General features: G+C 35.2%; 1 protein-coding gene across 4 annotated transcripts in view; it reads left to right on the forward strand.

The window, feature by feature from the left end:
• LOC145293228 (sorting nexin-33-like) overlaps positions 1 to 24071 on the forward strand; it is a 274899-nt gene that overhangs the window by 166932 nt on the left and 83896 nt on the right. For 3 of the 4 annotated variants that reach the window (XM_080139778.1, XM_080139774.1, XM_080139777.1), the window contains one exon: positions 18049 to 18135. In XM_080139778.1, coding sequence (XP_079995904.1) covers positions 18049 to 18135 — 87 coding nt within the window. Of the gene's footprint in view, positions 1 to 13825; positions 13930 to 18048; positions 18136 to 24071 lie in introns of those variants that run through there. The other variant, XM_080139776.1, reaches the window with a different exon arrangement.

Raw genomic sequence — 24071 nt, forward strand, 5'->3', positions numbered from 1 at the left:
AGCTAAGGCCACATGCTTATCAAAGCTTTTCAAATTAATCAACTTAAATGTATATTTGCGCATGCATAAAGGATACACATTGGTTCAACTTGCGCCTGCCAGGTTCCATTTTTTTTTTGTTTTTTTTTAAATTTTGACCCCATAACAGCTTTTGACTAGAAACCTAACTGAATTTGTTCCACAGGTTCGAATAGGTCATGTATAAAGTTTCAAGTCTGTAGACCAAAAATTGACAGTTGGATAGACTGTTCCAATCCATATGCACACAGACAAGGTCACTTATATAAAATGGCACTGGTAAAAATGGCGCAGATAAAACTAAAAGTGAATAAATAGGAAAAAATGAATCATGGAACTTTCACGATGAGTTTATAAAATCACTGTTTTTAATCAATCATGAGGAAAACATTTGAAAAAAAAAAGTTATAAAGATTTATTCGTGTAATGTACCCCTCCACACACACACACACTTCAGTGTGTTTTTATTTTTGTGAAAATAGATATGCACATTACACAGGATTTCATGGTAATCCAAAAATTAAAAAGTAACAACTCTATAACTATATATTTAGAAAGTTAAAACTATTCTGAATCACTAATTGTATTGGAATCGGGAGGAGGGGGGATATTCAAATTGTTCTATCACTGTTTTAGACCTACGAACGTGATAATTGATCCTTTTCTCTATTGGAGTTCTTGGAATGCTTAGATTTTACCTGTGATGCATGCAGTGGCATATAGAGGTCTTATGATATCCTGGTGATGTCTGGCATGAATTCCTTGAGTTCATGCCACAAAGACTTGAGTATATCATAATACTGAAAAATATGAGAAAGTGAGATAGTTTGAATGTGATTGGGTCTCCCTCGCCTCCTTGCATGCAGCTGGATACAAGTATTATAAAGACAGTACTCTATAATACTTCTGATATTAATGACAAAACTGTCCTATAATATCACTAGTTAATCTTCTCGTAACTTGTATATATCAGAGACCTTATGACCAGATAGAAAACAAAATAACAAAAGGTAAGCTCAAGTGAAATAATTTAGCAGATAAATCAAAATCTGATCAGGAGAGGAGATCAAAGAATTAAATAGTTAAATAGAAAACACATTAAAAAAAACAAAAAAAGAAAATAATGATGAAAATTAAACAAAACATGCAAGAATGGATCATATTTTAAAATTTTGTAGCATAACTTTTAATGATGGGACTCCTATATTTTTCCTAGTTCTGACACAATTACCAATTTCGTACTAAAATTCCAATACAATTACTGATTCCGATTCTTTATAAATCTCTACAGTGACCCCCAAAAAACAAAAGCTAAATGGAGACCATCTAGAACATATGCTGTAGAACGGAGAATAAAAGGCCAAAGACCCTCGTGTTTTGATGTGATGTTTTGAATATAATAAACTAGTTATGATTAAAGTTTCAGTTAATTCGGACAAAACACTAAGAAATGGGGCCTAATTAGAGTTGGGGCCCGTTTTTTGGGAGAGGCACCCTGTATTTAACTATAGTTATTTTCCTAGATTTCTGTAAAAAAAAAAAAAAAAAAAGTGTGCAGATATTTTCCTAAATGTAAAAACACACTTCTGGAGGATGATCTATCGATTTTAGCTTTACTGGTATTTTACAATCAATAAATATTTATTTTATTATTACCAGCAATGAAAGATTTTGCTTTAAACAAAAAAAAAAAAAAAATCGTTTTGACATCGGAAAATAGGCATCAGTTTTTCGATTCTGATACCCCCAAATTTGTTGATTTTTCTGATTCCAATTAATCGTCCCAACACTAATTTTATATGGTCACCATATTGAGTGTATAATGTAAGTCAATACTTTAGACTGTTCTACTACCCAATGCAGATTGCCTATTTTTCAGTGTTACTATGTACTAATTTGGAAAGACTCCTTCCTCTCTGAATCCATTATATAAAGGACAGTTGTATGTATGTATGTATGTATGTATGTGTCTAGATAGATGAATGGGCTGGGTGGAGGAGAAAGATAGAAACTGATAGAGGTAAAAAGAAGTTTTAATAGAAAGAGGTTACTTTTGCCCCCGGCAATGCTAGGTAGCTCTGCTAGTATACTATTAGATGTATCCACAAAATGTTATAAGGAGATGATCGATTTTTAATATTTATTTCAACAGTTCTCAATACGAGAGTAGAACCATGTAGTAATTTATGAAAAGATATTTATGGCAATTAAACTACAGAGGCTACTGTATTGTATTTCCATAAGGAATTGTCAAGTTAAAATACAATGAATTCGTGTTACTCAGTGCTTTTATACATTCATGTGGTGGTTAATCTAGCTAGCTAGCCAATCTGATTCATTGTTATTCCCTCCCATGGATTAATGTTTTCAATCACAGTGTTTCTCTCGAAAGTTCGGCTGACTTTTATTTCCTCTTTTGTTCTGTTTTACATATGGGGTGGTGCAACCTTTTATTATTGACTGCACATTCATCCCCCCCCCCCCAAAAAAAAAATGCTGAATAAAAACAACGCTCTCGAACCATTACTTTAAGCTCAAAGAAAGTAGACGCTCGCCTATAATAGTGGAAAATAGTACAACAGGTCAGTACATGTGGATTGTCTGAGAAATTTGAAATTCTCAACTGGCAAACGACTGTATACACTGCATAAACTTGAATTTAGAAAAATACAAGAAAAACAAAATGAAAAATAAAATAAACTATTACCTAAAATAGAAAAACTATTCTAAGCAAGCACATGTTAAGATGAGATCATCTATTATTCATTCAACACATTGAGATGTGCAAATTTCAAAGTTTTTTTTAAAACTGGCACATTGTATCATACACATTGTGTCAATTCATCCAAATATATTATTCAATTGGTTGAAAACGTTGAGCGCATAATTTCTGACGTCATTCATTAAAACAGATCATAGATGACCCATGATCCAAAAGATGTCAGGTTATCAAATTCGGTGTTTCCTGTTCCATATTTGAAAGAAATATTTTCCAAAATAAGTCAAATAATTTTTTTTTTTTTTTTTTTTTTTTTTTTGAGGGAACACTTGTTATAATATGCTATAATTCCTGTTTGTGTGACTTTATTTTTTCCTATTTCCTCTCACGCGATCTTGCCGTTTGCCTCTTTTCTTTTCTTTCCTATTTAAATACTTGCTCTTTTTTATTTATTTATTTTTCTATTTATATACGTTCTTAGGTCTTGTTTTAACTGCTGTAAATTTAGTTTAAGAAAATCTTGAAAAAGATTTTTCTACTTATTTTTTCCTTACTTCATTTTTATTTTAAAATCTATATATCTAGAAAAGTGAAAGTGTCTGTTTGTGGCTGTCTACATTTCCCTACGCAATAACTTTGTCAATTTTCAGTCTACAGACTCGAAATTTGATATACCGGGTACTGAGATTTGGAAAAATCTTTGTAATCTGTTTTCGGCCAGAAAGTTGGCTGTTAAGGGGTCGATTTGACCTTTGAGAACTTTACCAAACTCCTCCGACAATTTTGGGTATAAACAATTGAAATTTTAGATATAGGTTCCTTGGACATGGATCTAACTTAAAAACTTGATTTGAGCCCAAAATAAATGTTAAGGGGTCATAATAGAGGTCAAAGTTCAAAGAAAGCGGTCAATTTTTTTTTTTTTTTTTTTTCTTTGCTCAACATACACCTCCAAACACCTAGGCAACGCTGGGCTGAAATGATAGTAAGTTTATAAAGAGACAGCGTTGTCCTGGTGTGTCAAGGTAGTGTAGTAAGGAACCCTGGTTGGGGGGTAAAGGTAAAAAAGTGGTAGTAGCGGGGGTGGGAAATAAAACCAACAGTCGACAGTTTGGGTGGAGAGAGGTGTTAAAAAAAAGTGGCAGTAGGCAGGCAGGTTTGAATCTGTAACGTAAAGGGGGAAAAGGCGAAAAAAAAAAAACTTAACATCTTAGCTGATGCATCCATCGCGCAACTGGAAGTTGCAAGCATTGGAATTAGTAGTCAATTGAAAAGAAAAGATGACTTGCAGAAATGGCGTTGGAAAATCCGATCCCTCCTTGCAGAAAACTGCCCAGTTGAGGGTGAAGGAATTAATGTTTTTGGCCAATTGTTTGATATTTGTTGTCCGAGACATCTAGCTGCGAAACGATACCGATCTCGAGATTCGTCGCGTGTATTGAGTTTTTGGTAGACACACACACACACACACACACACACACACACACACACACACACACACACACACACACACACACACACACACACACACACAATTTTGCCTTTTATATTATAGAAGATGAAATTCTGTTTTTAGGCCATTATCTCATTTGAATCCTCTACATGAAGGCAAACTCATTGATGTTTTCAGGATATTGTCAATATTTATTTAAAACAACAAAATAAGTTTGCATAATTCAATACATTTTAAATAAAAATCTACACGATTAAAAATGATTAAATATTTACATATACATAAAAATGAGGTGCTTGTATGGAAGCGCCCCCCCCCCCTGCCGTTTTTTTTTTAAAATTTTCATCTTCAATTTTTTCAGCAGATTATCAAATGGACACTAGTCTACTAGATTATCAAAAAAAAAAAAAAAATTGTAATTTATATGAAATTTAATGATGTAAGTTGATATTAGTGATGGGACGATTCCAATATTTTTACCGATTTCGATACAATTACCAATTCTTTATAAATCTCAAATATTTTACTATAAAGTTGCTATTTTTCCCAATCATCATAAAAACACATGCTAAAAGTGCACATATTTTCTTAAATGTGAAAATACACTTGTCGGGGAGGCGATCGATAGATTTTAGCTTTACTGGTCGTTTAAAACAATGAATATTTATTAGTTATTACTACTAGCAATGGAACAAAAGATAATTGAAAGAATCGTTTTGGCATCGGTAAATATACATGAATTTTTCTGATACCGATTCCGATATCCCAAAAAGTTCTGATTAATCACTCCAACATTAGTTGATATACCTTATTAATTTCGAAATATTACTTAGCTCATTGATAACTCGGTTTCTAGTGATCATAGAAATATGCATTAAATTTTAGTAGAATTAGTTTAGTCATTTAAATTCAAGTAGCTGTGAAATTTCAGCGAAATCCAACCAAATTTAAGTCTGTGCATTTTCATCGAAATGTAATGTATATTAAGTTTCTCTTCCGTTGTTGTCAGATTTGACCATTTTTTTTTTTTTTTATTTATTTTTTTTTGAATTTGAAATATAAAGATAGTTTACACAAAATTAATATCGTTGGAATATGTGTTTTATTCTCTTTTCATTGTTTTAAAAACTGGCCCAGAAATAAGAGAGATGGTTTTAGGCAGATTAGGTGTGAAATTTTGTCGTTGTCCAACTAAAAGACGTTAGTAGGTTACGATCAATTTTTAATGGTAACAGTTCTTTTATGATAAAATCTGGACTAAATATACCAACGGTAACTGAAAAATACAAAGAACTCGAGGAAAGTTTGTTCCTTTTTAGTAGACTACAGTTTGTTGAACCATGACCTTTTTAAATAAGATAAAAAAAATTTTTTTTATATAGATGTTTCGCTATGGTTAGAGGAGATTGCGTACTGACATGGTCTGCTTATTATCTCTCTCTCTCTCTCTCTCTCTCTCTCTCTCTCTCTCTCTCTCTCTCTCTCTCTCATATATGTGTGTGACCTTGTCTGTCTGAAGAAGGGTCTCTACCAAATAACTCTGTAATTATTTTGTCTACAAATCTGAAACTTGATATATAGGGTATTTGGATATGTAGAACAAATTTTGTTTGGTTTTTAGATGGTAAAAATAGTTGCTAAGAGGTGAAAATTAGGAAAAAAATCTAACTTGGCAGGTGTAAGTCTACTAAACATGTTATTTGTATGTGTGCGCAAACATACATTTATCTTTAACAAGGTTATTTTTTTTATTTTTCAATTTTTGTATGCATATAACTTTAGGTCAGACAGTAACGAATAATAAGGCTGGAGAACTGTTTTTATTGCAATTTTATCTGATAGCAGCTAAGTCACTTTCTTTAAATTTTTTTTTTTTTAAACTTTTGAAAACTCTGCTGCATATTGGGTGCAATATAATAATCAATAGAGTATTAGCTCTTATAATAATAAATACAAAATCTGCATGAATTAAAATACAGGGTGGGGAAGAGCAACTTGCTTATTTGTGTATCAATTAAAACACAAAGAAGAAAGTTGCTCTCCTCCACTCTGTATATTTAAGCATATTTTACAACCAGGCAATGCCAGGCGGCGTGCTAATTGTTTTATAAGCCTTACTACTTCCATGTTGGTTATGACAAATTGGAAGCAAGTGTTTTGCTAGCGACATCACTAGAAGTTTAACACTGTTTCTATTGTCTTACTTTTTTTCATTGGATTCTTTCTCTTAAATGGATTGCCTTCTCCACAGCTGAAGAACACATCTTATCCCATATGGTAACCCTCCAGAATATCAGATGTAGGCTAACAAGTGCTGCACCTTGCCCAAGGGTGACCTGAAACTGCAAGACAGCAGTGTTCATCTCAGAGGTATTATATATCCCCACTTACCTAAATACATACAGCACCTAGTATTCTCAAATGGTCACCCATCTGATATTGGCCAGGCTCAACATTGCTTAACTTTGATGATATAACAAAACTGGGGTGTCAATGTGATTATCTATAATATAAAAGCGAAAATGTGTGCGTTTGTTTGTGTGGGTGTGTGTGCAATTTTCGTATGCCCGCCAAAGGCTTTTTTGTGGGGATGCTCGGGAAGGGGGGGGGGGTCACTTTTTCTTAGAACTTTTTATATACTCCCTAGATTATAATATGTCCGATTTATGAAAGGAGGTCGTCTGTATCTTTTATTTCAGCAACTTTCATGCTACAAAATTCACACTGTGATTTCATTTCTGTACTAATATGGCGTGATGTTTGACTTAGAAACGAACACGTTGACGTTCGTTTAATCACCTGCTTTTTTAAACATTTAATTTCTACTCCCCTCATAGAATCGTGGTAAGTTATCAGGCTATTCACCTCAAGGCTTTGGGTTCAAGCCTACCTCCCTACCAAAACTTTTTTCTTTTACACCTGGGCAATGCCGGGCACTCCCGCTAGTACCATATAAAGAATTAAATTAACAATTTGCAGTTGTTTCATAAGGGGTAAAAAAAAAAAAAAAACGTATTGCATATGATTCAGCAAGTAACAACTTTTTTTTTTTTTTCCTCCTGTATTTTGTTTACAAATTCTTTTTTAAATTGGGTACTCACGGAAGAGACCACATGAAGGTTGACAACATCTATAATAAAAGTGGTGCTATACAGGGTGGAACAATAAAATTGTCGCCCTAAAGAAAACAACACTTTATTTTAAAACTTAGCTTTAAAAAAATCAATTCAGGTAACTTGATTATGTAGTCGAGCTGACATCTATTCAATGTAGCTGCCTCCAACCTCAATCACCGCCTTAATATGGGTCCGGAACTGGGAGCATGCTTTTTCCACACACACTGATGGGAGCTTGGTGAATGGTAGCGATCAGGCTGGCTTTGGTGTTGTGGGAGGTCATGTTGATGTTCTCGACGTATGATCAAAGAAAGTCCAGCAGGTTCAGGTCAAGGGAGGAGGAGGGGTCAGTGAGAGAAGGGTTCAAAGTCATAGCACTCTTTTTGAAACTAAGCCTGGGTGTCTTTGGACTATTGGGCCGGTGCTGAGTCCTGCTGCCACACCCAGGGTCTGCCAAGGGCCACCTGAGATGCACCTGGAGATCACCACACTCTTCAGCACATCCAGGTACACTTTGGTCTTGATTTTTAAGCCGACTTCGAAGATGTAAGATGGCATGATGTAGCCGTCACTTGAAACCACACCAAAAAACCATAACCATGGCTGGAAACTTTGAGCTGTGCTCTAATGTGCTGAACCATCCAGATTTTCATTTTGAGAGTGTCGGCAATGTTCCTGTTGTCATAACTTGAATCGGTAGAAGCACGAGTTGTACAGTGGTGCATCTCTGATCTCACTCATTGAACATTGTGTCACTTTCAGACATGATGGAAGGCTCCTATTGCTCTTGGGACTTGTACCTAACTGGCCAACTAGTAGATGATCTGCAACAAAAAAAAAAAAAAAAGGAAACCGGTTTTCATCAAACAGAACTGGAATGTTGTTTTTTCTAGGACAACAATTTTATCGTTCCACCCTGTAGAACTGACAGGATTCTAACTGCATGTTGAGTCATTAGTCTGTACTGGACACAACCGCTACCCTCTTTTCAGGGGGTTAGCATCTCCAACCAAAAGCACCTGAGAAAGTATGATGAATGTGTAAGTGAATAGGTACAGCAACTGAACACATGTTCGCACCATCTATATATATAAAAGCGAAAATGTATGTATGTATGTTTGCTTTTTCTGTATGTCTACAAAAGGCTTTTTTCAGAGAAGCGGTCGGTTGCTTCACAACTTTTTAAAACTTTTTATATCACATATAAATCGTAATATCTCAAAGTTAACAACGAAGCTCGCCTGTCTATTTAATTTGCTCGATTTCGGGAAGATAAATATTCAACATTTGTAGCTCGCCGCATGTGGGTTAGTCTTTTTCCGATAACATCTTGGGAAAATAAAAATAAAAAAAAGCGTTCAGCAGTAAATGAAATACTATCCCGCAGTCAAACTTGACCTCATTAACTCATTAAAACGGGCACCTGTCAACTCCAAGTAATTAAATAAATTCAAACGTGTTTCCGTTAGCATCTCGCGGTGGGGCAATGGTTAACGTCGCACTTTTTTTTTTTTTTTTTTTTTTTTTTTTCACACTTTAATTTACAACTTTGCCTCAACGGTTTGGGTTCGATCCTCATACTTACTTTTTTTTTTTTTAAACCCCCACCCCCAGAGTTTCCACACACACCTCCAAACACCCGGGCAACGCCGGGTACTCCCTCGCTAGTTGAATGGAAAAAATATGTTCCTTAAATCAGCCTAAGCCTGGGAATGTATGACGGTAAATATTTGTCAGGACGATAAATTAAACCTTGTTGGGTATGCAAATTACTCCTTTCGTTAACTGACCAATGATGTGCCATGCTGAATAAAAACTGGTGCATTATGGTCGTTTCATGTCAAGCAGCAGTTAGTGACATACTTTGTGTCCTTGTTTTGCTCATTCTTTATGTGCGATTTTTTATTTGTTTTTATCTTTAGCTTTGTTTTAAGTGTTAATAGGATCAGATTCTTTGAAGTTATCTACAGGGTGAAATTTATTTCTTTACCAATTTTTTTTTCCAGTATGTGATTATAGTGTTGTTCGTCGTGGAGTTTTAGAGGGCCATTTAAAACCCTTTATGATACTAAAGAGAATATCTTTTTGCTGCATAAAGCTGGAGAGTATAATTGTTGAAATGTTTGAGGAAAACCGTCTGGAATATTTCAATAGCTGATCTGAGACTAAGCTCAGCATATAAGGGTGAGCATACAACAATATATAAAATAAGATTGAATCTACTTTAACCTATATTTAACTTGTGCTGTGATGCGATAATAGACTTCTGAATCAACCTTCCTTAATTAGAATTAGCACAACAACAGCTATTATATCTATATCATGCCATATCCAGGTTAGTGCGACCAACTGAAATTATTCAGAAAAAAATGAGTATTTCATTTGATAAATTTCGGTTTTATATTTCTTTGCGGGGGCGGGGGGTTATCAACCTTATTTTGCTTGTGACCCCTCAGAGCTCTATGGTAATTTGGCATTTTAACTCGTATTCTTCCGTTGTGAAGACCTAAAATCACTATTTATTTTCAGTATAAAAGTAAATAAATGAATAAAGTCAATAAACAAGTTGCTAAAAGAAACCAGTCGGAAACAAGTATTTTTCCAGGTATTAAATAAAAAATATGTGCATGCTTGCATGTACAACAATAAAGAATGACATTGCTTAATACCCGGGAAAAATACTTATTTGCAGAAAATTTAAATGCGATATTTGTTTTCAGCGCACCCAAAACCTATAGAAAACAAGTTGTTTTTTTAAGATAGGTTTTGTGTTGCTCTACCAAGCCACAATTACCGCCTAAAAAAAAAATAAGACACTCCTTTTCCTCTCAAAAAGGTAGCTAAAGTGAGTGTCCATTTTACGTTAAATTAATATAGAAAAGTGATCCTCCACTTTTTAAAACTATAATTTCTTCATATCTTGGGAAATACTCATTTCCTGGAATATTTTATCTCTGTTTTCAGCACCCTCAAAAACACAATAGTGGTAATTTAAAGGAGTTTTTAGGGGGGGGGAAGATATTGCATCTTTACCAACGTTTCAATCATAGTCATTTGTTTTCCTAGTTTTGCATATGAATTACAAAATATCTGATATTTCTCAAAAACCTCTCGCCTTGATGGACGGCAGACTAAAACTTGCTGCTATGGTTTCAAATGATCCGAAATAACAGCAAGGGGAGACTTGATTCCAAATATTTCTCATGTTATATCTCCTCTCTTTGGTTTTCATATATAAAGTAAATTTCACAGTGTATAAAGATTTAATATTCATAATCGTACCCTATTTCCAAAAAGAGGGGAGATATAACATATGAGAAATATTTGGAATCAAGTCTCACCTTGCTGTTATTTCAGATCATTTGAAATCATAGCAAGTTTTGATCTCCCCTCCACCAAGGCCATAGGTTTGTATATATAAGCTTCCGCCACAACCAAGTTGCTTTGAAATGCATACAGATGATTTGTTTATAATGGTGAAGACTGTTTAGAACCAACCGCACTTTTTGGTATTACTGCTTACCTTTGTCGGTGCAGATGACTGCCACAGGACAGAGTATACAGTAGACCGCAGGTTTTTACATCCGTTTCCTTCTCCTAGATGCATGTCTTAACGAAGACTGGGGGGTGTTTTACTTCCAGTGAATTAATGCGTCCCCAAACACTCATCTGGAAATTTTTATGACTTGACATAGTACATACAGCGCCTAGCCTTCCCAAATGGTTACCCATCTGGTACTGGCCAGGCTCAACATTGTTTAACTTTGGTGATCTGGTGAACCAGTGTGCCAATGTGATTGTGCTATCTGTCTATATATACATATGCATATATATATATATATATATATTTTTTTTTTTTTATTTATTTTTTTTTGAAAAAGAAATCCAGCAGAGTGCTCAATAATAAGGAAAATCCGAAAATAAGAGCATATTTATATATTTTTTTTGTTTACAGAAAGTTTTTAGATGAGACAAGTCCAATGACGTATCTCCTCTAAAAACTTTCTGTAAACAAAAATATATATGTGTGTGTGTGTATACTCGTAGCCAAATTGAATATTAAAATGCTCATATCTTTGATTCTTTGGGACGAAACTAAATGAAGATTATAATACTATTCTGTGGTTAAAATTTTATGACAATTGGTAAAAAAGAATCTATATTTTGAAACCAATAAAATATGCTCAAATTTACCAACAATTGAATATATAGTGTCCTGGCAGGCTAGCTTCAGTGTTGCTGCTTTGGGATGAATTTTGCTTTGGGTTTTTCTTTGCTTGATTGTTTCCCCTGTGGCCTTGTCATGCCACTAATATATTAGCTACTTAAATTAAGTGGCTTCATGTCTTGTCTAGAGCGATTTCCATTAAAAAAAAAAAGTGAAATTTAGAGTAGACAGTGAACCTTTTTAGTTTATTTTTAGCAGTCTCGTAACTTTTCTTCCTTTCTTTTGTCCTTTAGTCCTCACATTCCCTGAACAATGTTTGACAAAAGGGGAATAATTGTTATTTTCATGGGTTGGAATCTATCTAACATTTATCATTAGTTATATGGCATAATCACGTTGACATACTAGTTCCCATTACATCACTGAAGTTAAGCGATGTTGAACCTGGTTAGTACCAAATTGGTGACTATTTAAGAATACTAGGCACTGCGCATGCCAGAGAATTCTTGACTTTGCAAAAACCTAGTGTCGTGATCTCCCTTAACAGGGATATAAGAGATTGGAGACCATTTATGAATTTGATATTCCCATGAAACTTCTTCCTTTGGAGGAAACTGGTTCAACCTGCCTAGAGTGGTTGTTTTTGGATATTATTGGTTAGTTTTTGACTTTGAGGTATTTTCTTTTTCTTCTTTTAGCTCCTTACATAGCTGGGAAGAGGGTTTTCATACTTTTCTCAATAGATTACATTGTAAGTCAGGGGTTCCCAATGTGGGGTGCTTGCACCCCATTATGGTGCCAAAATGTACATGCTTTGATGGTATAAAATGGAATGTTTGCACCTTCTGGGATTCGAAATGATATTCCATGGGATGGGTGGGGGGGAGGGTTAGATAAAAAATAGGGTATTCGCCATATGTTACTGTTTTATTTATTTTATTTTTATTTATTTACTTTTTGCAATGTACTAACTTCTTACTTTCATTTTAGGATTAAGTATTACTAGTATGGGTGCCCGGCGTTGCCTGGATGTTTGGAGGTGTGTTGAGCAAAAAAAAAAAAAAAAAAAAAAAAAAGTGGTAGTAGGAAGGCAGGTTCGAACTCGTACCGTGAAGGAGGAAAAGAACGGGGGGGGGGAAACATGACGTCTTTGCTGTTACAACCACCGACAAACCGGAAGTGACGTAGGTTTAAATTAAGGCTAGACAATCAAAAGGAGGGGATGACTTTCGAAAATCTTGGCAAAAAGAGCGACCCCACCCTGTTAAAAAGTGCCCAGTTGAGGGTGAAGAAATCAATGTTTTTAGCCAATTGTTCGGTATTTGTCGTCTGAAGGGTTGAACTTCAAAACGATACTGATCTTGTGAAAATCCGTCACCTCTGTCGAAAGTTTTAGGCAGATATGCAAACGTACATGCATACATTTATATATTGGTAGCTCAAATTTTCGACCCAAACCGATGAAAAAGCTTGCCCTATCTCTGAATACCCTTTATGTAAAATTTCAAATGTTTAAACCAGAAATTGTCTGAGTAATTTGGAAGAGACCACAGAGGTCTAATTCTTTTTAATCCCTATTATTACCCCTTAACATTTATTGTTTTAGGCTCAAATCAAGTTAAGTTAGATCTATGTCCAAGGAACCTATATCTAAAATTTCAAGTGTTTATACCCGAAATTGGCGGAGAAGTTTGGTAGAGTTCTTAAAGGTCAAATCGTTGAACTTTGACCCCCTTAACAGCCAAATTTCTGTCCGAAAACAGATTACAAAGATTTTCCCAAATCTCCGTACCTTGTATGTCAATTTTCAGTCTACAGACTCGAAATTTGATAGTTATTGCGTAGGGAAATGTACACAGACACTTTCACTTTTATAGATATATAGATCCAGTGGCCATTAAATAAATGACTGAATAGATTTAATCCAACCATCTATTTAACCATGAGCTCAGAAATTTTAGGGTGTGCGAGGTGGAAGGAAATTTTTTTCAGGGTAGCTTATGAATTTTATCCTACATTTTTTTTTTCTTTATAGCTTTTCACTAAATCTGATGCTCTATTGGGGAGGTATTTGGACCTCTGTGCTAAATCTGCTCAAGATCTGATGAGGAATCGTCATTTCAAAACGAGGATGCAATTTTTCACATTTTTATTTATTTTCCTACAAGTATAGGTTTGAGTAATTATTGCTGACTAAACTCAAGTATAAAACTGGAAACGAATAATTTTAATATTTTCATTATTAAGAGTATGAATCATGATTATTGCAACTAAACATTTTAGAAACGCTCCAATTAGTACGGCTTATATATATATATATATATATATATATATATACATTATTTTACTAGTCAAAACTTGTATTGACAGTTAAGTGAGGTTTTAGTGTCTCCTACATATTCATTAGAAGGATTATCATCAGGACGGCTAGATATCAATGTTGAAATTGCAAAGAGTAAGTATCAAAATTTAGAGATTTTTGATTTTACTAATTTCATTTATAAGAATTTTAAAGTGGCTTTATTTATAATATATATTAATAAATTAAAAAAAAGAATTAATGAAGTTACAAATAGTCTTTTAGCAAACTTATGAAAACGATAAAAGCTCTATGAGGTTAATATAGGTAAGAGATGAGAATTAGTTGTGAATTTTATTTGGATAAATATAGCAATGTTTATGTCGTGTTTTGATTTTGTTTTATTCGCTAGGTCCGTCTTGGAGGTTTTAGAGGTAAATAATTCAAAATGTATTAAGCCATATCAGTTTTGTAATAAATCTGATCGGATATATTTAAAATCATAATCCTGATTTAAAAACTTTTTTTTATATTATGCTGTTTTTTTTATAATATGCTGTTTTTTTTATAATATGCTGTTTTTTTTTATAATATGCTGGTTTTTTTTTATAATATGCTGTTTTTTTTTATAATATGCTGGGTTTTTTTTTATAATATGCTGTTTTTTTATAATATGCTGTTTTTTTTATAATATGCTGTTTTTTTATAATATGCTGTTTTTTTATATTATGCTGTTTTTATATTAGTTTTTTTTTTTTTTTTTTTTAACACCAAATTATTTTTTAATAAGATTTACAAAGAATAGATTGTTACAAAACTCTAACTAAACTAGAGAAATTATAAGATTTAACGGTTAGAAAGGCCAGACGTGTATGAAATTGTTTTTAATCTTACTATTTATTAAAAATAAAACTAATTTTTTTTTTCTTTGATTAGTAAAATGTTAATCTTCAACAAATCGAAGTTGTTTTCTTTTTCCTCTTATATACCATGGTGGTGGTAATCCCTGGCATGACTTGAAATGTTTGAAGTTAAGTCAAAATGATGATTGTCCGTTTACATTTGTTTGGGCGTCTGTCGAATGTAATATGTAATAAAAAGTAATTTACTGTTTGAAACCCTCAATAATTTAAGATTTAACCGTCAGAAAGACTCGTTTGGTCTTTCTAACCATTAAATTTTAAATTATTATTGACTGCTTCAAACAGTGAATACCTTTTCAGAGAAAATATATTGTGGTAGATTTAATTTTGAAATTAGATTTTTATTTTTATTTTTTTTCAAATAGCATTTATATGAAAGTCTGGTCTAGTACTTAACGCTATTTATGATTTCAATAAATAAATAACCAATTAATAGGTGAAAAATGTACGCGCGCACACAGACGAGATATAGACACAAAATGAACCTTAGGTTTATTTTCAACAGCATTGTAATTCTTGCTTCCCTTATTTGTTCTTTAGTCCTCACATTCCATGAGCTATGTTGCTGACAAAGGGAGAAGAATTGCTGTTCTCTGCATTAGAATCTATCCATAATAACATTGGCTAATTTTTGACTTAAAAATGTTTTTTTATATTTTATTTTAGATAGCAAATCCTTACATCAAGTGACTTAATGCTTTGTCTGGAGCAATTTCCATGTAAAAAAAAAAAAATAAAAATAAAAAAAAATAATAAACAAATATGGAAGCCTTACTTGCTTCCATATTTTATTTTAAATTTTACATTTGGTGGATTATCTGAAGATCTGTTAACTGATGTTATCATCATCCAAGTGTCTTTTCCCCCCAACTTTTTCTCATCTGTATACTAACGACAGTTCATACATCATTCTGCATTGTAAAGAAGCTTGTTTACAAAACACAGGTGCCTTTGTTATTTTTTTGTTTGTTTAAAAAAAAAAAAAAAAAAAAATTAGCTTACTGTTCTGTGCCGTGCCCTTTTTTCTTCTGAATAATGAAGCTTTCTCTTAGTTCAAATGTACTTATTTACTCGACCCCCCCCCCACCTCCCTACAAAGACAGAGTTAGACACAAGGTCGTTGTCTTTTGTTTTATGTGGGAACTATAGAGTTCTCCCCTCCCCAAACCTCAAAAAGGGATTTTTGATTGGGACAAAAATAAAAATTGCCTCGGTTTAGAAGCAATTCTCATTTATTGACTTAAGACAGAAAAAGGTGAAGTGTAACATCAGAACAGATGTTACACTTGGATCTTAACAAAAAAAAAAAGAGCATGTCTACAAATAAAATTAAAAAAAAATAAAAGCATACCCCCACCACAAAAAAACACCTGTATTAAAATGTAATTCTCAAACGGTGGAGTTAATTGAAGATAGGTTGCGTCCCTTGAATATTCGTATCCTGAAAAAAGTATTTTCTTCTATGGTTTCCATCAACCTTCCTGGGCGAATCGTAGAAAAGGCTTTCATTCTTGAGAAACTTTTGCGCTTATCATTTTACTTTAATTTGGTCTAAATCTAGCATACGAGGGGCGTGCAATAAGTAATGCCCCTGACCCACTTCCCATAGCCGTAGAACAACGAAACTTAGCACAGTTATTAGTCTTTCTCTACATAGGAACCACCCAGAGTTATGCATTTCTCCCATCGTTTGATGCAGCTCTGGAGACCGTTTTTGTAGAACACCCCAGGTTGGCCCTCCAACCACGACGTGCCTTCAGAAATCAAGGCTGCATCATCTGGGAAACGCTTTCCTTTCAAAAACAACTTCATGGGTGGGAAGAGGTGAAAGTCAGAGGGTGCAAGGTCAGGCGAGGAGGGAGGATGGGGAGGATTTCATAACCACACGCCCGTGCTTCCGATCTGGCGACATGCGAGTTATGGACCAGAGTGTTGTCCTGCAGGAGGAGGGTACCTTTGCTGATCTTGCCCCGCCTCTTGATTTTGATATTTTCCCTTAATTTCCTCAAAAGTGAAGAATAATAGGCTCCTGTAATTGTGGTACACTTTGCCAGGAAATTTGTCATCACTACTCCGTCCTGGTCCCAGAAGACTGTGAGCATGACCTTGCCACCCACCGGAGGGCTGCACCCTTGCCTTCTTTGGAGGTGGTGAGTTCAAGTATTTCTACTGCATTGACTGGGCTTTGGTCTCTGGATCATAGTGATGGACCCAGGTTTCATTCTTTTGAAAAACTTTGACTCATCTTCTTGGCACATCTCCAAATTTATCTTTGAGCACTCAACGTATTCTCGCTTCTGGAATGGTGTGAGCAACCTGAGAATCCATCTGGCAGACACCTTATGCATATGCAAATCGTCATGAATGATAGTTTCCACAGACTCTGTACTAATCTTGACATCTTGGGCTATTTGGCGAATACTAATGCGCCGATCTTCCAAAATGAGAGCCTCAACTTGACGGACAGATACCACATCAAGGGGGGGGGGCGACCAGGTCTGGGAGCTGTTTCCACAGACTTCCGACCGTGTTTGACTTCATGATGCCAGCGTTTTACAAGGTCATATTATTGGGCATTATCACCATAAGTTTCTTTCATTTCATCAAAAGTCTCCTGTCGTGTGCGTCCTTTCAAATACAAAAACCGGATCACTGCTCGACATTCAACGGGCTCCATTTCACACCTGACCTGGTTCAAACACCTGTAAAACAGAAACCACAATTAGTTCACAGCTGTAATTTGCCACATAACCTGTAGAGATATGTCATTGCACATGCAAAATTTCAGCTAGATCAGATAACTGGAAGTGGGTCAGGGGCATTACTTATTGTACGCCCCTCAGTTTTCTTTCACTGTTTTGATGTTTTCGGTAGTTTCTTCTATTAAGAAGGTTGCGATCTTTAAAGTCTAGTTTATTCTGTAATTTATGAAAGAGGGGAGGGGAACTTTTAGGAAGCAACCGAAATGCCAACGATAAACTGGGTAGATAACCTGCACAATGATTAAACCCAACCATCACACATACCAAACCTGTGAGCCAAGTGAGGACAAAAATTACTCATTGCAGCTCCAGATTAATACAAAAGAAGAATTATATCTAGTTTTTATCAGACTGACACCAAAGTTCCATTATACAGGGTATTCCAAAAGTCTTGTTAAATTCTCAAGATATTCAATGTCAAAATGTGCCCAAGACTTTTGCCATACCCTGTATTATGATTTATCAATTGAATAATTTTTTTTTTTTTTTTTTTTTTTTTTTTTGCTTCTTTTTAATTCCTGAATATGAGTTATTTTTCTTTTTTTCCTTTGTTGAAAATAATTTCAAATAAATTTTTTATTTTGTTCCAGGCAAAAACTCTGTATGAATTTAGTGGAAATTCTGACGGAGGTGAATTAAGCTTTCAACAGGATGAATTACTCGTTATTATCAGACAGGTGAGTCAGTATTTTTATTTCTGCATTTAAAGAAAATAAAGTCCTTTTGAAATGTTTCGTGTTTACCAATCCCACAAGTGGGTGTAGGAAGTTTTTTTTTTTAACTTTTCTTTTTTTTTTTTTTTTTTACAATAATCCCACTTTCTTACTAAATATTAGTATTGTTCAATTAGTCCACGACAAAGGAGGGATTGGACCTAGTAATTCACTCATTCGTTTGTTCACACTTTTCTCAATAACCACACCTTAAATTTTTTTGAAATTTTGCACAAACATTAGTCATGGTGGAAGTAAAAATTTTGCCAGAATGGATATTCCAGGATAATTCTGCACCCCCCCCTCCGGGGGGTGGGGCATTACAGGGGTAAAATTACCCCCAAATCGTTCATCTGTTCGTTTGTTCGTACTTTTCTCATTAACCCCTCTGTAAATTTTTTTTTTTAATTTTGCATGAACATTTGTCCTGGTGAAAGTAAATTTTTCACTCGTAGAGGGGGGACCCTGCATGCTTGGCTTGTTATTGAGTTGAAAAAATATTTTATATCTAAATATTTGGTACTTGTTAAAATAGTTCATAGATTGTTTGTTTTTTCATGTCGTTTTATGCAAGAACAATATTACATATGTCGATAATAGTAATATATCCGAAAGTTACGAACATTCATAGTAGAACTGCTATTGTTTTTAGTTAGTCTATCGCAATAAATATTTCATGCCATGAACAAGTATTCTAAAATATGAATTCAGAGTTATGTTCCCCTGTGTGTGAACTCGTCAGTGTACCTTATACATCTAAGAAAAATTCAATTTTACCCAATTTTCCATAAAAATTACTTTTAACTATAAATAACTTTCTACTCGATGAATTTTAGTAATTTTTTGGATATATTACTATTTTCGACATAAGTTACATATGTAATATTGTTTTTGCTTAAAACATTTTAAAAAAATCGATCTGTCAACTCTCAACAAGGACCAAATATTTTTTTGTGGTACAAAATCTTTATATTGCTAATATAAAGATTGAAATATATTTTTAACATAATGAATTTTAAAAAGTAAGATCAAGAGGGGCGAGTTATGATTAAAAGGAAAAATAATACAATGGAATGAAGATCATAGTGAGCGAACTGCAGTAGTAGGATCAAATAGAATCCGCATTGAATCAAAGAACATTTTCTTTGTTTACAAAAAAACATGGCCTCAAAGACATAAATGGTTTCTAGAATATATATAAGCCCTTGTACTCCCTCGATGTAAATATCCCCAATAAACTCAACAAGCAGCAAAATCCCACCCCTACACGGTAGAAGTCCCTGGATGTAAGAAAGCCTTCTATTCTAATAGCTTCTTCCCTAGGACTGCCAGACTTTGGAATTTCCTTCTGGGTTCCTGCTTCCCTCACTGTACTGACATGCAGAAGTTCAAGTGTAATGTAAACAGACATCTTGCTGCTCAACTCCCTACATAGTATCTCTGCAAATTATTAGATTGGTGCAAAGATAATGTTGTTTATTTTTTATTTTTTTAACATGAAGGTGAACATCAAAAAACATTATTTTTACACCAACCACATGTCCCACATAGTAGCCCCCGTTCTACAAGTATTTTAATGGTGAATGCTCTGACGAACTGCAAGCACTTATGCCCCGATGACGTAAACACCCTCAACAAACCCGACAGACAGCTAAATCCCACCCCCACACAGAAGAGATCTCTAGATGTAGAAGAGCTTTCTACTCCAGTAGTTTCTTCCCCAGAACTGCTAGACTTTGTAATTCCATTCCAGGTCCCTACTTCCCCAACTGTACTGACATGCAGAAGTTCAAGTGTAATGTGAACCAATATCTTGCTGCCCAACTCCCTACATAGTACCCCAGTAGCTGTTGCCCTGGATAGTAGCCCCCTACACCAAAGTGGCAATGTGCCTTGTTTGGGGTGAAAATGCAGTTAAAAAAAATTGAAGAAAATAAAACAGTTATGTGTAGCTCCTTATTTATTAATGAAATTGCTTTTATTTATATATATTTTGTTCTCGTGGATTTTATCAATAAAGATGAGGTGATGGGGCTGCTGACTCATATTTTGCTTTGTATTATTTGGACTATTACGGATCTGAATTTTTGAGATGAGGATTGATTATTCGTGTTATTTGAATTCTTCAGATTACTGTTCTCATCTTGAGTGCACAATGTTTCGATCAATATGACCTTCAACAAAATACACTTAAAGAAGTTTGAACTCTGGGGAAACTTTCTGTGGAACTCTGGAATTTGCACGGAATTTCGAACGGAACCCTTTATTTAATCCACAGGTTAGCATGCTCTAGTTCTGTCAGCCATGACTGGATAGAAGTTCTAAGTAATTGGCAATTGTATATTGGGGTCACACACACTGAGGATTGAACCTACAACCTCCAGATATGTAACTTTTACGACTGAATTTTGCTAAGTACTCTATCCACTGCATCACGGGTCTTTATGGACAATTCTAGTAAAAATTTTAAGAGCCTTGAACTAGGATTGTATCTTGTTAAATATATAATTTTACAACTCTGCTCACAAGTATGTGCTTTCGGGTTGCTTTAGCTCGCACTACTGCATTTATATTTACTCTCTATCGCCCCCACAACACCGGAGTTACTACCTTTCAAAGCATATCTGAGAAAATTGACCAAGTCCTATCTGCTTATCCTTCAGCTAACATTCACGTATGTGGAGACTTCAATGTTCACAACGTCGAATGGTTGACCCACTCAAACAAGACCGATGATGAGGGGAGGTTCTGTCATGATTTTTCCATTGCCTATGACCTCACTCAGGTTGTTCAGGAACCCACCCGTGTGCCCGACAATGACGGCCAGTATGCGAGCCTACTAGACCTTTTTCTCACAACTTGCCCTGAACTATGTTCAGTTTCTGTTCTGTCGCCTCTTGGATCTTCCGACCACTCTGTTGTATCAATTAAGATAAAAATGAAATGTAATATGTCCCCAGACGTACCTCTCCATCGTACAGTATATCGATATACTAAGGCTGACTGGGATAGCTTCCGTACATTTATATCTGATCTACCTCTGCATTCCATGTTTAAAAAGTATGTGTCCTTTATAGTATTAGACCTGACGGAATGGTTAATTGTAGGTATTGATCGTTTCATACCCTCGTAAAAGTTTCAGCAAAAACCTAACAGCCAGCCATGGTTCTCTCCAGAATGTGCTGCTGCCATTGCACACAGAAATCACTTTTTCCACTGCTTCCAACGTAATAGATGTATGGAAACTAAAGCCGCTTTCAGGACTGCCAGCAACCATTGTAAGAAAGTAATAAAGAATGCAAGAGAGTTGTATGCTCAATCTGTTAAGTCCAAAGTACCTGAGCAGCGGCTTGGTTCCCACCAGTTTTGGCAAATAGCTAACAGAATCCTGAACAGAAGCGTGTGCACCATCCCAACTATTATCAAGGGACCTGAGGTAATCTCATCAGCATCAGACAAAGCCAAACTCTTTGTCAAGAACTTTGCAGCTAATTCTACCCTTTGCGACCAAGGCCGCCAACCCCCAATATTTCCTCCTGTATCAGAAAACACGCTATGTGATATACGTATATCTGTACATGATGTTGCCAAGCTAATCAAAAACCTTGATTCCAGTAAAGCAACTGGCCCTGACGGTATTCCAATTATAGTACTCAAAAAAACTTCAACCTGAACTAGCGCCCATACTTACAAAACTGTTTAAACGTTGTCTTAAGGAGAATAGTTTCCCATCTCCCTGGAAAATTTCATCAGTATGCCCTGTATTTAAGAATTCAGGTGATCGCTCATCCCCCTCTCAGTACAGGCCAATAAGTCTCCTGTGCGTCATGAGTAAGTTGCTGGAATCTGTGTTAAATACAGAAGTAATCAACCATCTCAACAAAAATAACCTTCTTAGTGACACTCAATATGGTTTCCATTCTGCTAGATCTACAGCAGATGTGCTTACAGTTATATCTCATAGGATTAGCAAATCTCTCGACGGAGGCAACCTTTCTAGAGCAATTGCTCTTGACATATCTAAGGCCTTTGATAGGGTATGGCATAAAGGTTTACTTCACAAGATCTCCAGCTATGGTATAGCTGGAAATGTCTTCTCAATTATTAAATCATTTCTTTCTGATAGGTTCATAAGAGTAGTAGTTGAGGGGCAAAAATCAGAAGCTCACAGTATTAATGCTGGAGTCCCTCAGGGGTCCATCCTGGGCCCAACTCTTTTCCTGATCTACATTAATGATCTTCCAAATCACATCCTTACATCATTTGTAGACATTTATGCTGACGACACTACCATTTATGGTAGCACATCTAAGACAGTAAACGACCAAGTTCTCTCCAATTCTCTCTCCTCTGATCTTGAGCACGTAGTACAATGGGGAAAGGAGTGGCGGGTTACTTTTAATGCATCTAAAACCAAGCTTCTCTCTTTACATCATCAACATTCTGATCCACATCTAGCATCAATTGAAATGAATGGCTCTCGTCTTCAGGAGGCCTCAAGTTTTGACAAGCTTCTGGGCTTGACCATTACTCCTGATCTTAAATGGAATACGTACATCAAATCTGTTGCCAAGGCCGCTGGAAAAATGGTGGCATCTTTCTATCGATCTCACTGCTGATGCTATTCTCTATCTATATAAGAGCCATGTACGTCCAAGGATGGAATACTGTTGCCACATCTGGGCAGGAGCTGCTAGAAAGGACTTGTCCTGCCTTGATAGAGTTCAAAATAGACTTCGTAGCCTCATAGGAGTTGTCCTTTTCTCCTCCTTGCAACCTCTATCTCACAGAAGAGATGTTGCGAGTTTGTCTCTGATGTATCGTTATTTTCATGGAAAGTGTTCGACTGAGCTTCAGTCTATGGTCCCCCCTCGCCAAACTTTCACAAGAAACACTTGTCTAGCTGTACACACTATCAATAATTCCCCCCACTCTTTATCTGTGCCTAAACCTAAACGTAGATTCCATGAACAAAGCTTCTTTCTTAGAACTGCACGCCTGTGAAATTGTCTTCCGTTTTCCTGCTGACTACAATATGGTTGTGTTCAAGTCTAACGTAAATAAGTTCTTGATGAGCCGTTCTATATAAGTTATCAAATTTACCAAATTTTCATTACTAATGATTACTATGTCGTCCAATTTCTACTGTACACTCTTTAACCCTTATCCTTGAGTGGCCTCTTGGCCTTGATAAGTGGTGATGCCTATGTAAGAAAAAAAAAAAAAAGAAAAAAAAAGTTAATTACATTAAGTTTCATACATCTGAGAGACAATCATCAGATATTGCTTCTATTATTGTTTTACTTATTTTAAAGTGACAATTCAGGGTATTATGCATGTTACAATGTGATGTAATATTCCTATTTATTGCATGTTTAAAAATTAGGCATAATCACGTTGACACACCGGTTCCCGCTGGATCACCGAAGTTAAGCAACGTTGAACCTGGTCAGTACTAAATGGGTGAATATTTGTGACTTCCGGGTGCTGTATGTGCTTTCAGCTAATCTATGCATTGTTTCCAGTCGTCTTGAACCTCTCCTTGCTACTGGACTCAAACAATGCCAATTCAGGAGAGGTGTGGTTGGAGATTGCATAACCCTTGCCTCATAAGTACGCACGCAGCTGCCCCTACAGGAGGTATCCTTTATCTTTTGAGACTGAATGGAGGCATCGAAAAATTAGATGTTTTTCCCTCAAGGAGCATGAAACCCAGTGTATTGGATAAGTATCAGCTGTCTTTTTTTTTTTTTTATAGCTAATTTATAACATTGGACTAATTAAAGTACGAAACACTTGTTGATTCATTTAATTATTTACCTTTTGATCTAGTTAAATAGTTTAAAAATCTAAAACCCATGGTTAAAAGTTTAGTTGGTGAAGTTAATCCAATTATTTAT

The sequence above is a fragment of the Euprymna scolopes genome, chromosome 14 (assembly GCF_053919585.1).
Source record: "Euprymna scolopes isolate OS-2025 chromosome 14, ASM5391958v1, whole genome shotgun sequence".
NCBI classification, from domain to species: Eukaryota; Metazoa; Mollusca; class Cephalopoda; order Sepiida; family Sepiolidae; genus Euprymna; species Euprymna scolopes.